General features: G+C 29.5%; 5 protein-coding genes and 1 long non-coding RNA gene across 10 annotated transcripts; 5 read left to right on the plus strand and 1 right to left on the minus strand.

The window, feature by feature from the left end:
* Positions 1-1608: 1608 nt before the first annotated feature.
* LOC102656092 lies at positions 1609-4421 on the minus strand. Its single transcript, XR_410394.3, has 4 exons — positions 4380-4421; positions 4189-4300; positions 3783-3934; positions 1609-1738 (listed from the first exon to the last, which is right to left on the minus strand). It is a non-coding gene; the product is annotated as an uncharacterized LOC102656092 (long non-coding RNA).
* On the plus strand, positions 1754-4158 carry LOC100577334 (odorant receptor 33). Its single transcript, XM_026439118.1, is given in 5 exon segments — positions 1754-3002; positions 3081-3180; positions 3551-3661; positions 3734-3926; positions 3929-4158. Coding segments are annotated over 5 exon segments (1347 nt in total). The 5' UTR covers positions 1754-2196; the 3' UTR covers positions 4066-4158.
* A 21-nt stretch (positions 4422-4442) lies between the features above and the next one.
* Positions 4443-6592, plus strand: LOC113218602. Of its 3 annotated transcripts, none has more exons than XM_026439124.1 (5): positions 4443-5573; positions 5647-5746; positions 6079-6189; positions 6266-6383; positions 6490-6578. In XM_026439124.1, the coding sequence occupies exons 1-5, from the start codon at positions 4768-4770 to the stop codon at positions 6561-6563; spliced, it is 1209 nt and encodes a 402-aa protein (XP_026294909.1). In that variant the 5' UTR covers positions 4443-4767; the 3' UTR covers positions 6564-6578. The 3 variants fall into 3 exon arrangements, with proteins under 3 accessions (XP_026294909.1, XP_026294907.1, XP_026294908.1); XM_026439123.1 differs by having other exon boundaries at positions 4445-5573; positions 6266-6421; positions 6490-6592; XM_026439122.1 differs by having other exon boundaries at positions 4444-5573; positions 6266-6512.
* A 740-nt stretch (positions 6593-7332) lies between these two features.
* Or35 (odorant receptor 35) lies at positions 7333-9074 on the plus strand. The gene is given in 5 exon segments (NM_001242971.1): positions 7333-8153; positions 8226-8325; positions 8397-8507; positions 8591-8746; positions 8817-9074. Coding segments are annotated over 5 exon segments (1242 nt in total). The 3' UTR covers positions 8871-9074.
* On the plus strand, positions 9063-11423 carry LOC100577226 (odorant receptor 4). Of its 2 annotated transcripts, none has more exons than XM_016918045.2 (4): positions 9063-10248; positions 10352-10451; positions 10922-11183; positions 11294-11423. In XM_016918045.2, exons 1-4 carry the CDS (start codon positions 9455-9457, stop codon positions 11404-11406), a joined length of 1269 nt encoding a protein of 422 aa, XP_016773534.1. In that variant the 5' UTR covers positions 9063-9454; the 3' UTR covers positions 11407-11423. The 2 variants fall into 2 exon arrangements, with proteins under 2 accessions (XP_016773534.1, XP_003250757.1); XM_003250709.4 differs by having other exon boundaries at positions 9065-10248; positions 10922-11188.
* A 730-nt stretch (positions 11424-12153) lies between these two features.
* Positions 12154-14389, plus strand: Or37 (odorant receptor 37). 2 transcript variants are annotated; one of them, XM_006565823.3, is made up of 4 exons: positions 12154-13222; positions 13332-13431; positions 13902-14163; positions 14260-14389. In XM_006565823.3, exons 1-4 carry the CDS (start codon positions 12426-12428, stop codon positions 14370-14372), a joined length of 1272 nt encoding a protein of 423 aa, XP_006565886.1. In that variant the 5' UTR covers positions 12154-12425; the 3' UTR covers positions 14373-14389. The 2 variants fall into 2 exon arrangements, with proteins under 2 accessions (XP_006565886.1, NP_001229901.1); NM_001242972.1 differs by having other exon boundaries at positions 12426-13222; positions 13902-14168; positions 14260-14316.
* The last annotated feature ends 250 nt before the right edge of the window (positions 14390-14639 follow it).

Here is a 14639-nt window from a genome sequence, read left to right on the forward strand (position 1 = left end):
GTATTGCATTGAGCACATGCAGAGAGATTGGAGGATCGTGACAAGAACGGAGGATCAACAAATAATGATGAAACACGCGAAGATAGGCCGTTACATAGCTGTATTCAGCGCCGCTTTCATGCAAGGTGGTGTTTTATCCAATTGCGCGGTGACAGCATTCTCCACGCAAACGATTGAGATCGGTAACGTGACTAAAACCATACACATGATACCTTGTACAGCGTACAAGAAATTGATCGCGGTCGATACAAGTCCCACGAATGAGATTGTTATTGCATCGCAATTTTTGTCCGGATTCATCGTGAATTCGAGTGCAGTCGGGGCTGTCAGTATAGCAGCCGTGTTTGCAGCTCACGCCTGCGGCCAATTAAGCCTTCTAATGGTATGGATTCGCGAATTTGTGGATCATTCGAAGAAAATTCACGATAAAAATATTGGATTGAACAAGATAGGCAAAATCGTTCGACACCATCTCAGGACTTTGAGGTAAAATTTTAATTTATTTAATTTTGATTTTTGTTATGTGATCTTGATGAGAGAGATTTTAAGTATACATTGATTACAGTTTTGTAACAGGTATCGAAAATGTAATGAGTGGAATATGTTTCATGGAATTGTTCAAATGTACTGTAAACATATGCATGCTTGGATATTATATTCTTACGGTACGTTTTTAATAGATCTAGAATTTCAAAAAACCTAGAAAATTGTGTTTCTATATTGAGAAAAATTTAAACTTTTAATGACAAGTATGCTTTTTTTTCGACGATTTGTGTCAATATTGTAATCGTTCAAATGATTAATAAAGCCTGTCATTATCAATTATGATACCAACATGTCGACATTAATTTAAAAAGTGATTGTATATTATATAGTATTATATAACATATTATAAATACATGTATATAAAATACTTATTAATAGTTACTTAATTTTTTTCTTTTTGAAATATTCTAGAACTTTTAAACAAAATATATACATATATTTTAACTTTAATATTACGATAGATTATTAATTTAAAAAGTTTTTTATTTTTCAGGCATGGAGCGTTCATGATATTCAAAATATGGTTGTATTTTTAGTAATACTTCTCTCTATGATTTTTAATATTTTTATAATATGTTATATCGGTGACATATTAACAGAACAGGTAATAGGCACACTATCTGATAAATAAATAAATTAATTCAAATCAATATTTATCATAAAAATTTTGAATAGTGTAAAATGATTGGTGAGGCAGTTTATATGACAAACTGGTATTACTTACCTGGAAAAGATATACTGAATTTAGTACAGATCATTTTAAGATCCAGCATGGTGATTAAGATCACTGCTGGTAAGCTAGTTCATATGTCCATATACACCTTTGGTAATGTAAGTCATATGCTTATTCATTATTTGTATATATCTATTAATTACTGTAAAATATATTGTTACTTCAGGTGATGAAAACTGCTTTCGCTTATTTAAATCTCTTGCGCCAAATGACGTAACGAAATACACTTGTAACTCTATGTATAAACTTGTAAGATTTAGAGATAAAGATTAATATGTATATCATATTTCATTTTTATATTATAATCATAATCTTCATATTATAATTTGAAATGAAATCTTTTATTCTTTCACAATATTTTGAATTTGCAATATTTTAAAATTGATGATATATTTGAAATTCATTGATGGCTTCTGATTCATCTATTCCTTTGTTAATCTTCTTGTTAATTTTATCAACCTGAAACATATCAAAGCATAATATATATTTCTGATAAATACTCAAATTTTAAACGTATCTTTTACCTTGTCTTTAAAAGAAATGTAAACAGTTTTAAAAATAGATTCAAAAATATAATTTTTTTCTCTGTTTTAAAAATTCCATTTTGAAGATTATTCGCCACATTTCATTTCTTTAAGCACAATACTGCGAATACCTTAAAAAATTTCATTTCACGGTGATAAGCAATAAATCGCTATGATAATCGGGAATTATTTCCACGACAGCTATCAATAACCCTTAACCCTATACATTTACGTGTAACACTGCAACAAGTTGCAGAGACTAACTACTCGAATCGATCATTAGAGAAAAAAAATTCTGCGCAAGCGTTGTGAAACTATATCCATGCTCCATATCGTATATCAATTCATGGAAAATGTTCGATTCAGTCGTGTTCGCGACTTCGTTGAGTGACGATGATGACTAGCAAATCTGTACCGATCGAACAGGACAATCATAGTCTTAGCAACTATAGTGTACAATTAAATAGATGGTTTTTAAAATCAATAGGCACATGGCCCCTATCTCCGTCCACTACGAAACTCGAGAAAACAATTTCTTTTCTTTTAATTATTTGTTGTTATTGCTTTATATGTTTCACCGTGATTCCTTGCTTATTGCACATAATCCTAGGAGATGACAGTTTCCGTGAGAAACTTAAAGTACTCGGTCCACTGAGCCATTGGTTTATAGGTGGTATCAATTACACCACCTTATTATTACGGAAGAAGGAAATACGATATTGCATAAAGCATGTGCAGAGAGATTGGAGAATCGTAACGAGAATGGAAGATCAACAAGTAATGATAAAACATGCGAAGATAGGCCGGTATATATCTATGATGTGTGCGGCTTTTATGCAAGGTGGTGTCTTGTCCTATTGCGCTGTGACTGCATTCTCCACGCAAACTATCGAGATCGGAAACGAAACAAGGATTGTACATATGATACCTTGTATAGTGTACAAAAAGTTAATCGCAACCGATACAAGCCCCACAAATGAAATCGTTATTGCATCGCAATTCGTGTCCGGATTCATCGTAAATTCGAGTGCAGTTGGAGCTGTCAGTATCGCAGCTGTGTTCGCGGCACACGCTTGCGGTCAAATAAACCTTTTGATGGCGTGGATCCGTCAACTTGTGAATCATTCGAATGTTAATAACAAGAACGTTGGATTGGACAAGATTAGCAATATTGTTCGACATCATCTGAGAATTTTAAGGTAAAATTTTTATTTGTTAAACTTTCTTTCGTGTAATTTTTTTTTTTTTTAGCAGTTTTAAATACACATTGATTGTAGTTTTATAACAGGTATCGAAAATGTAATGAGCGGAATATGCTTCATGGAATTGTTCAAGTGTACCATGAATATATGTATGCTTGGATATTATGTCCTTACGGTATGTTAACAGATTTAAGGAAAGCTTTAAAAAATCAAGTAAATTGTGTTTAAAGCATTTTGTTTGAACTTATAATGATAACTATGTTTTTTTTATTATCAATTTTTTTCTATGATTTTTGTCAGTATTCATAATTATTTAGATGATAATCAATGGAGTTATTAATGGACTATCATTATCAATTGCCAATGAACCAACAATAGTTTGAAAAGCTATATAAAGTATTAAAACATTATATCTTATTTAATTTTTGTTATTTTTAAATAAAAATAATAAATATTATAGAACTTTTGAATAAGAGTATATGTGACCACATTAACTCTAATACTAAATAATTAATCCAACTAAATATCTTTTGTTTATTTTTTAGGCATGGATTGATAATGATATGCGGAATTTAATCGTATGTTCGGTTATTCTTTTCTCTATGATTTTCAATATTTTTATAATATGTTATATCGGTGACATATTAACAGAACAGGTAATAAGTATATTATTTGATAAATAATTAAATTAATTCAAATCAATATTTATATATAAAAATTTTGAATAGTGTAAAATGATTGGTGAGGCGGTTTATATGACAAACTGGTATTACTTACCTGGAAAAGATATACTGGATTTAATACAGATCATTTTAAGATCCAGCATGGTGATTAAGATCACTGCTGGTAAGCTAGTTCATATGTCCATATACACCTTTGGTAATGTAAGTCATATGTGCTTATTCATATTTGTATATATCTATTAATTACTGTAAAATGTATTGTTACTTCAGGTGATGAAAACTGCTTTCACTTATTTAAATCTATTGCGTCAACTGACTTGACGAAATGCACTTGTAACTCTATGTATAAACTTGTAAGATTTAGAGATAAAGATTAATACGTATATCGTATTTCATTTTTATACTATACAATCATAATCTTCATATTATAATTTACAATGAAATCTTTCACAATATTCTGAATTTTCAATATTTTAAATAGGATATTATAAATTTTATACCTTGCAAGTAATTATCATATATTTTAAAATTGATGATATAGTTGAAATTCACTGATGGCATCTGATTCATATTCCTTTGTTAATCTCCTTAATTTTATCAAATGTTTGAAACCTGAAACATATCAAAACATAATATATATTTCTGATAAATAAGAAATAATCAAATTTTAGACGTATCTGTGATTTTTTACCTCGTTTTTAAAAAAAATGTAAACAGTTTTAAACTTTTTAAAAATAGAAGCAGAAATATAATTTTTTTCTACATTTTAAAAATTCCATTTTCAAGATTATTCACCACATTTCATTTCTTTAAGCACAATACTACGAATACCTTATACATTTCATTTCTCGGTGATAAGCAATAAATCGCTATAATAATCGCGTATTGTTTATTCCCACGACAGCTATCAATAACTCCCAACTCTATACATTCGCGTATAACACTGCAACAAGTTGCGGAGACCGACTAGACATATCGATTCTATAATCATAGAAAAAAAATTCTGCGCAAGCGTTGTACAACTATATCCATGCTTCATTCATGGAAAATATTTGATTCAGTCGTATTTGCGAGTAGCCATGATGATCGACAAGTTTGTACCAATCGAGCAGGACAATCACAGTCTCAGCAACCACAGTGTACAGTTAAATCGGTGGCTTTTAAAATCAATAGGCGCATGGCCATCATTTTCATCCACCACGAAACTCGAGAAAATTATTTCTTTCGTTTTAATTATCTGTTGTTATTGCTTCATATGCTTCACCGTGATTCCTTGCTTGTTGCACGTGATCCTGGAAGATGACAGTTTCCATGAGAAATTGAAAGTGCTCGGTCCACTGAGTCATTGGCTGGTAGGCGGTATTAATTACACCACATTGTTACTACGGAACAAAGAGATACGGTATTGTATTGAGCACATGCAGAGAGATTGGGAAATCGTAACGAAAACGGAAGATCAACAAGTAATGATAAAACATGCGAAGATAGGCCGTTATATAACTATGTTTTGCGCAGCTTTTATGCAAGGTGGTGTCTTGTCCTATTGCGCGGTGACTGCATTCTCCACGCAAACCATCGAGATTGGAAACGAAACCAGGATTGTACATATGATACCTTGTGTAGTGTACAAAAAGTTAATCGCGAGCGATACAAGTCCCACAAATGAAATCGTTATTGCATCGCAATTCGTGTCCGGATTCATCGTAAATTCGAGTGCAGTTGGAGCTGTCAGTATCGCAGCCGTGTTCACAGCTCATGCATGTGGCCAAGTAAGTCTCTTGATGGCGTGGATCCGTCAATTTGTGGATCACTCGAACATTCAAGATAAGAATATTGTGTTGAATGATATTGGCGAGATAATTCGACATCATTTGAAGATTTTGAGGTGAAAAACTTAATTTGTTAACCGTTTGTCACATTATTTTCTGAAAGTGATTTTAAATATACATTGATTGTAGTTTTATAACAGGTATCGAAAATGTAATGAGTGGAATATGTTTTATGGAATTGTTCAAATGTACTGTAAATATATGTATGCTTGGATATTATATCCTTACGGTATGTTTTTAACAGATTTAGAAAGAATCTTAGAACGTTAAAGAAGAAATTTATTTAATCTTTTAATGACTAATATGTTTCTTTCATTATGTTTTTTTTTTTATAACTTTGTCAATGTTTATAATCATTTTGATAATAATCAATGAAGTTGCCCACTGTCAATAATAATAATAATAGCGAATAAAGACTTATATTAAATTATTATCTATTATTTAATTTTTCTTATTTTGCAAATGTAATAGATATTCTAAAATATTTAAATTGAAGTACACATTTTAACTTTAATATCATCAGATGAATAATCCAATTAAAATTTTGTATTTCTTTTTTAGGCATGGACTGGTCATGATATTCAGAGTTTGATCGTATTTTCAGTAATACTTTTCTCCATGATTTTCAATATTTTTATAATATGTTATATCGGTGATGTACTAACGGAACAGGTAACAAACATGCAATTTGATAAATAAATAAATAAATTAAATCGTAATCAATATTTATTATAAAAATTTTGAATAGTGTAAAATGATTGGTGAAGCAGTTTATATGACAAATTGGTATTACTTACCTGGAAAAGATATATTGAATTTAATACAGATCATTTTAAGATCCAGCATGGTGATTAAGATCACTGCTGGTAAGCTAGTTCATATGTCCATATACACCTTTGGTAATGTAAGTCATATGCTTATACATTATTTGTATATATTTATTAATTACTGTAAAATGTATTCTTACTTCAGGTGATGAAAACTGCTTTCACTTATTTGAATCTATTACGTCAAATGACTTAATAGAATACACTCTTAAAATATGAATACGTAAACTTGTAATATTAAAAACATATTTCTCATTATTTTTATATATTAATTTCGAATTTTTCTAATAACAATACTATATTATCGAAGATTATTACAAATTAGACAAATAAAGATTATTTTTTTTAATCGTGATATATTCAATATTCACAAACTTCAATGCAGTAGAGTGCAATATTAAAAAATCAAACAAATTATTAAAAGAAAAATATAAATTTTGAATTTACCTTGATTTATTAATTTCTTGATTGGTATTATCCAACACATGTTTTTAAATCTTATTTTTTTAAACATTTAAAATATCCTTTTTATAAATTTTACCATCCTAAGAAGAAATCCAATTTAATAATCGTTTTACGTAATTATTATTGTTTGAAAGTTCATACAAAAAATATCTAAAATGAATTTATAAAAAAATTACTCACTATTATCCTTAAAAAAAATTACTGTAATCGAGACAGAAAACGAAAATATCAATTCACAATATAAAACGTATTTAAAAACTAACCTCTTTAATATTTTCACACTCTATACAACATATCTATGTATCTTTCCATTTGATATAAGCACTTATGAATCGAATCAACTGGTGGTCGACAGAGAGTTCAACCGCACTGACACAACTCGTATGAATCGATTTATCGTTAGTCGAAAGTATTGAAATTAGCACATGCGCATTATCGACAGCTTCACTAATCGATGGCTATCGCCTTTGTACGTACCTTTCCCTTCAGTTAACCGTGCACTTTCGTCTTGTCAATTACCATTATGCTCGTACTTAAGGATTCGTCATCCGTCTCATACAGCAAAGATTGGATATACAGTGTTCAGATTAATCGTTGGTTGCTGAAAGCAATCGGTATCTGGCCTCTCTCATTGTGCGTCACCACCACAGAGAAAATCCATTCTGTGATTCTCACTTTAATCAGCATTTTTCTGATAGGTTTCCTTCTCGTACCATGCACCCTGTGCACTCTCCTTGACAAAACAGGAGATCTCGATACGAAGATTAAAATGATCGGTCCGTTTAGTTTCTGTATAATGGCGGCGATCAAATATTATGTTCTCCTCTCGCGTGGATCGCATATCGGTAAGTGCATCGAAGACATTCGAGTCGACTGGTTCCGTGTTTCTTCGCATAACTGTTTGGAAGATAGAAAAATCATGATGGAGAACGCGAGAATTGGTCGATCTCTAGCGATCTTCTGCGCCGGTTTCATGTATTCTGGTGGATTTTTCTATACTACTGTGATGCCTCTTTGCACAAAACGAACAGAGATAATCGACAACGAGATCGTGAGATCTCAAGCATTTCCAATCTATCGTGGGCTTCTCGATCCACGCACCAGTCCATCCTTCGAAATCGTGCAATTGATGCAATGTTTAGCTGGTTTTGTGATATACTCCGTCACTGTAGGTTCTTGCAGTTTGGCCGCCATTTTCGTTATGCATGCCTGTGGACAATTTCAAATTCTTGTAACAAAATTGCGAAGATTGATTGATGGACTGAAAGGAGACAAAGATATGGAGAATATAGTGCATGAACAACGATTAGGCAATATTGTGGAACATCATTTACACATATTAGGGTAAAGAATGTGTAAATTATGCAGATTTATGTATAGAAATATTGTATTGTGTTTATAGATAACAATTTTCAGTTTTATATCCCAAATCGAAGAACTTCTAAACGAAATATGTTTCGTTGAATTTATAGGATGTACGCTGAATATATGTTTCTTGGGATATTTTTTACTTAAGGTAATGAAACGATAAATAAATATGATAAGAAAGAAAAATTATAATTATTATTTTTCGTTCTGAATTTTTAGGAATGGGAACAAAGTGAAACTATAGGGATCTTAACCTATTGTATATTACTCATATCTTTTATATTCAATATTTTCATATTATGTTATATCGGTGAAATTTTATCGGAAGAGGTAGTTTTTTTTTCTTTACAAAATTATTCTTTTTTGTTATCTGAAATAAAAAAATAAAATTCACGTTTAATTATGTATCATAGTGTAAAAGTATTGGTTTATCAGCTTATATGATTGATTGGCACCGTTTACCAGGAAAGAAAGCACTCAGTTTGATATTGATATCTGCAGCTTCGAATTCTTCTACAAAATTGACAGCTGGTAAACTCGTGGAATTATCTTTGAGTAGTTTTTGTAGCGTAAGTGGCAGATTCATTTTTCATATCAAATTGTATAAATTATATTTTATTTTATTATTCTCTGTTACAGGTGTTAAAATCATCTCTAGCATATTTAAGTTTACTTCGTACTCTTACTACATAAATATTTCACGATGCGATAACAAAAAATTTATCAAAATTCAAAATAATTATTTCAAGATATTGTTAAAGTTGATTTTTTTTTCACACCGAAAATTCAATTTATTTAAAAAATTATATTCTTTAGAAAAACTTCAGAATAAACAATTTGAAAAATAAATTCAATGAGTTTCAAAATCAAAGAAAAAGTAAGATTGATTTTTGCCATATTAAAAATTATTTCGAAAAAATAAATAATTATTGTCTTCAGTATGTTTCACTGTATTATTTAAACGTCACTGTAATAATATTAAAAAATTCACATATATTAATCTTCCACTTATTAATTTTTCGATTGATATTAAGCAATACAAACATTTGAAAATCATACATTATTTATAAAATGCTTATTATAAATTTTCCGCTAAGATAACTAATTTGTTTTCTGTAATCTTCACTGTGTGACTATCGTCAATGAGGTGAAATGTAAACACACAGATTAACCGTTGCCAATAGTTATAGCAACAGAATATGTATCGATCGACGCATATCATATAACAATGTGTATATACCATTCAGTTGTTTCTCCGACTTCGTAGAAGAAACACGATGACAGACGACATTTCCGCGATTCAAAAGAAGTTTGGCAGTCTGAACGAATACAGCATACAAGTGAACAGATGGCTTTCGAAAACAATAGGCGTATGGCCACTTCCATCCTCCACTTCGAAATTCGAAAAGATAACGACAAGGATTCTAATTCTTTTCTGTTGGACTATCGCGGTACTTGACACAACATCGGGCTTATTACACTTCGTCCTCGTGAAAGAAGATATCATCATCAAATTAAAATCTCTGGCTCCTATAAGCTATATTCTTGGCGGAGGGCTCAATTATGCCGTGTTGTTGCTTCGTAAAAATGATATACGCTACTGTATAGACCGCATAGAAGCCGATTGGAAAGTGATCACGAGGATGGCGGATCGGCAAGTGATGCTTAAAAATGCGAAAATTGGTCGCATCATTTCCTGTTGCATCGTAGGCTTCATGCAACTTGGTACTTTTTGTTTTTGCACCATTCTGGGAGTTTTTAAACGAACAATCAAAATCGGCAACGATAGCATGGAAATATACGTTTTACCCTCTCCAACCTATAAAATTCCGGTTGATACCAATCCAGGGCACGATATCGTACTTGGTTTTCAATATGTGGCTGCATACATTACGAGCGCTACCGTTATTAGCGCTTTCAGCTTTGCTACGGTATTTGCATGCCACGCTTCTGGTCAGTTAACTATAATGATTATATGGATAGAAGAATTTATAAACCGGTCACAGAAAGAAAATAAGAATCGCATTGATGAAATAAGTGTGATCATCGAACATCATATGAGAATTCTAAGGTAACACTTTTTATGTAATTTCCTTCAGTTTTTTTCTGTCTCTTTCTGTATCTATTTCTATCTTTCTCTAGAGAATATCTCTAATTATATATTAATTGTGAAGTTTCCTAGAACGTGCTGAACATCTATTGAGCCCAATATGCTTCATGGAAATGTTCAAGAATATATTGAGTATATGCTTGTTTAGTTATTGCATTCTTGCGGTATGCCATTTTTCAAATTAAAATATATCTGTTAAATAATTCGTTTTCAAGATCAATAAATAGTTTATGTTAAAAATAACTTAAAAGTAAAAATAACTTAAAAATAACTTAAAGATATAATTGATATAATTGATTTAAAATATAAATTTCTATGTCAAATCTATCATTTTTAGTAGAACAGAATTTTTTATTCAATTTGACATGAAATAAGCTTCATTTCTATAATTTTTACAACTTTAAAATACATTATTATCGATTACAATTAAACTTAACTTTGTTCTAAGGATGAAGAACATTTTGACTATTCCAAAATAATTGCAATAAACAAGTGAATCTAATTCTAATAATCTATTCTAATTCTAATTGTCGTAATTATCTCACAAATTCAAGCAATAAAAAAATCATGAAATTAATAATATAAATGAATAAGAGGTGATTAGTCTAATTGAAAATATTCATTTTTTTATTAGGAATGGTCTGAACATAATATTAGGATTCTCAGTACATATATTTTGGCGGTAATAAATATAACTTTAAACACATTTTTAATATGTTATATCGGCGAAGTACTAACTGAAAGGTGTAAGGAAATTGGTAACATGGTTTATATGACAAATTGGTATCGATTACCTAAGAAAGATATTCTCAATTTGATAATGATTATTACACGATCTAGCGTGGAATATAAAATGACTGCCGGAAAGATAATTGATATGTCAGTGATCACGTTTGGTAATGTGCGTCTATTTCTTTCAATTTTTAAAAAAATATTTTTAAAAAAATATATGATTGATCGCCAAAATATTTCGAAAATATTTATGCGAATATATTTTTACTTTCAGATAATAAAAACTGTTTTTGGATATTTAAATATATTACGTCAAGTAACAATGTTATAAATTGCACACATAATGAATACATAAAAAAATATGTATCAAATATATATTCAAAATAAATATTGCATATTATTAATTATAGTCGAATAAATTTGAAAGTATAAACATTCTTTTTTTTATTTAAAATGATAAAATTAATTTAATTTGATTGTACACACATTTATTCATTGTCAAGTATTCATTCATTAACAATTTGAAATGAATACTTACATAGCTCTAAATTTATATCAACTATGCTGATTTCATGTATGTTGGTAGATTCTTCTATATCAATGTGATGCCTCTTCACACAAAATGGCAAAAAATAATTGAACGTGATCGTGGAATTCCAGATACTTCTTTTGTCTTGTGGATTTCTCGATTTACGTACATATTAAATTGATCAAATTTTATCAGAATAAATATTTTATTTTTTTATAAAAATATTTTTTTTATATAATCTGAAAAAAAAGTAGAATTCACATTAATTATATAATTATGTAATTATGTAATAGTATTATAGCGCATAAATATTGGTTTACAGCTCACATAATAAATTAAATAATTCTATCAGAAAAGAACAAATTAAATTCTTCGGTAATGTGAGTGAAAAATTCATTTAACCATTTATCACATCAAATTTTATATTAAAAATTATATTTAAAAAAAATAAAAATCATAATTCTCAATATATATACTGTTTACAATATACAGTATATAGTATATATATGGATAGTTTATATATTATGATTAATAAAAAAATAGTATATTTATTCATTTACTTTCCATTCACTAACTTCTTTTTTTTTTTAGGCCACATTAGAACCAAATACATATCATATTTCAAAATTACACTTCACATATAAAAATCATTTTTTTTACGAATTTTTTTCGTTCTGTTACGACTAATTTAATTTCTATTAGTCCATAGAGTGCATATTGTGTAACTATCGTCAATGAAATGAAACGTAAACACATGGATTAACCGTTGCCAATAGTTATGGTATTGCCATGGAATATACATATCGATCGAAACACATCATCTGTACAATATTGTATGTATACTATTCAGTCGTTTCTCCGACTTCGGTGAGGAAACATGATGGCAGACGACATTGCCACGGTTCAGAAGGAGTTTGAAAATCTGAACGAGTATAGCATACAATTCAACAAATGGTTCTCGAAAACAATAGGTGTATGGCCACTTCCATCTTCCACTTCGAAATTCGAAAAGATAATGACAAGGATTCTAATTCTTTTTTGTTGGATTATCGCGCTATTTGACGCAATATCGGGCTTATTACATTTCGTTCTCGTGAAAGAAGATATTATTATCAAATTAAAATCTCTGGCTCCTATAAGCTATATTTTTGGCGGAGGACTCAATTACGCCGTGTTGTTGCTTCGTAAAGACGATATACTTTATTGTATAGAGCATATGGAAACCGATTGGAAGACAATCACGAGGATGACGGATCGACAAATAATGCTTAAAAACGCAAAAATTGGTCGCATTATTTCCTGTTGTATCTTAGCCTTCATGCAAGTTAGTGCTGTTTGTTTCTGCACCGTATTGGGAGTTTTCAAGCGAACAATCAAAATCGGCAACGAAAGCATGGAAATATACGTTTTACCCTCTCCAATCTATAAAATTCCGGTTGATACCAATCCAGGGCACGATATCGTACTTGGTTTTCAATATCTGGCTGCATACATTACGAGCGCTACCGTTGTTAGCGCTTTCAGCTTTGCTACGGTATTTGCATGCCACGCTTCTGGTCAGTTAACTATAATGATTATATGGATCAAAGAATTTATAAACCGGCCACAGAAAGAAAATAAGAATCGCATTGATGAAATAAGTGTGATCATCGAACATCATATGAGAATTTTAAGGTAACACTTTTTATGTAGTTTCCTTTTGTTTTTTTCTGTCTCTTTCTGTCTATGTATCTATTTCTATCTTTCTCTAGAGAATATCTCTAATTACATATTAATTGTGAAGTTTCCTAGAACGTGCTGAACATCTATTGAGCCCAATATGCTTCATGGAAATGTTCAAGAATATATTGAGTATATGCTTGTTTAGTTATTGCATTCTTGCGGTATGCCATTTTTCAAATTAAAATATATCTGTTAAATAATTCGTTTTCAAGATCAATAAATAGTTTAGTTTATGTTAAAAATAACTTAAAAGTAAAAATAATTTAAAAATAACTTAAAGATATAATTGATTTAAAATATAAATTTCTATGTCAAATCTATCATTTTTAGTAGAACAGAATTCTTTATTCAATTTGACATGAAATAAGCTTCATCTCTATAATTTTTACAACTTTAAAATACATTATTATCGATTACAATTAAACTTAACTTTGTTCTAAGAATGAAGAACATTTTGACTATGTATTCCAAAATAATTGCAATAAACAAGTGAACCTAATTCTAATAATCTATTCTAATTCTAATTGTCGTAATTATCTCACAAATTCACGCACTAAAAAAATCATGAAATTAATAATATAAATGAATAAGAGGTGATTAGTCTAATTGAAAATATTCATTTTTTTATTAGGAATGGTCTGAACATAATATTAGGATCCTCGGTACATATATTTTTGCGGTAATAAATATAACTTTAAACACATTTTTAATATGTTATATCGGCGAAGTACTAACTGAAAGGTGTAAGAAAATTGGTAACATGGTTTATATGACAAACTGGTATCGATTACCTAAGAAAGATATTCTCAATTTGATAATGATTATTACACGATCTAGCGTGGAATATAAAATAACTGCCGGAAAGATAATTGATATGTCAGTGATCACGTTTGGTAATGTGCGTCTATTTCTTTCAATTTTTAAAAAAATATATCATTGATCTCCAAAATAATTCGAAAATATTTATGCTAATATATTTTTATTTTCAGATAATAAAAACTGTTTTTGGATATTTAAATATATTACGTCAAACAACAATGTTATAAATTGCACACATAATGAATACATAAAAAAATATGTATCAAATATATATTCAAAATAAATATTGCATATTATTAATTATAGTCGAATAAATTTGAAAGTATAAACATTATTTTTTTTTATTTAAAATGAAAAAATTAGTTTAATCTCATTGTATATACATCTGTTCTATTCATTGTCAAATATTCATTCATTAACAATTTGAAATGAATACTTACATAGCTTTAAATTTATATTAATTATGCCGGTTTCATGTATGCTGTTTCATGTAGATTCTTCTATATTACTGTAATGCCTTTTAACACGAAATGGCAAGAAATGATTGAAC

Source organism: Apis mellifera, linkage group LG2 (genome assembly GCF_003254395.2).
Source record: "Apis mellifera strain DH4 linkage group LG2, Amel_HAv3.1, whole genome shotgun sequence".
Classification (NCBI taxonomy): domain Eukaryota; kingdom Metazoa; phylum Arthropoda; class Insecta; order Hymenoptera; family Apidae; genus Apis; species Apis mellifera.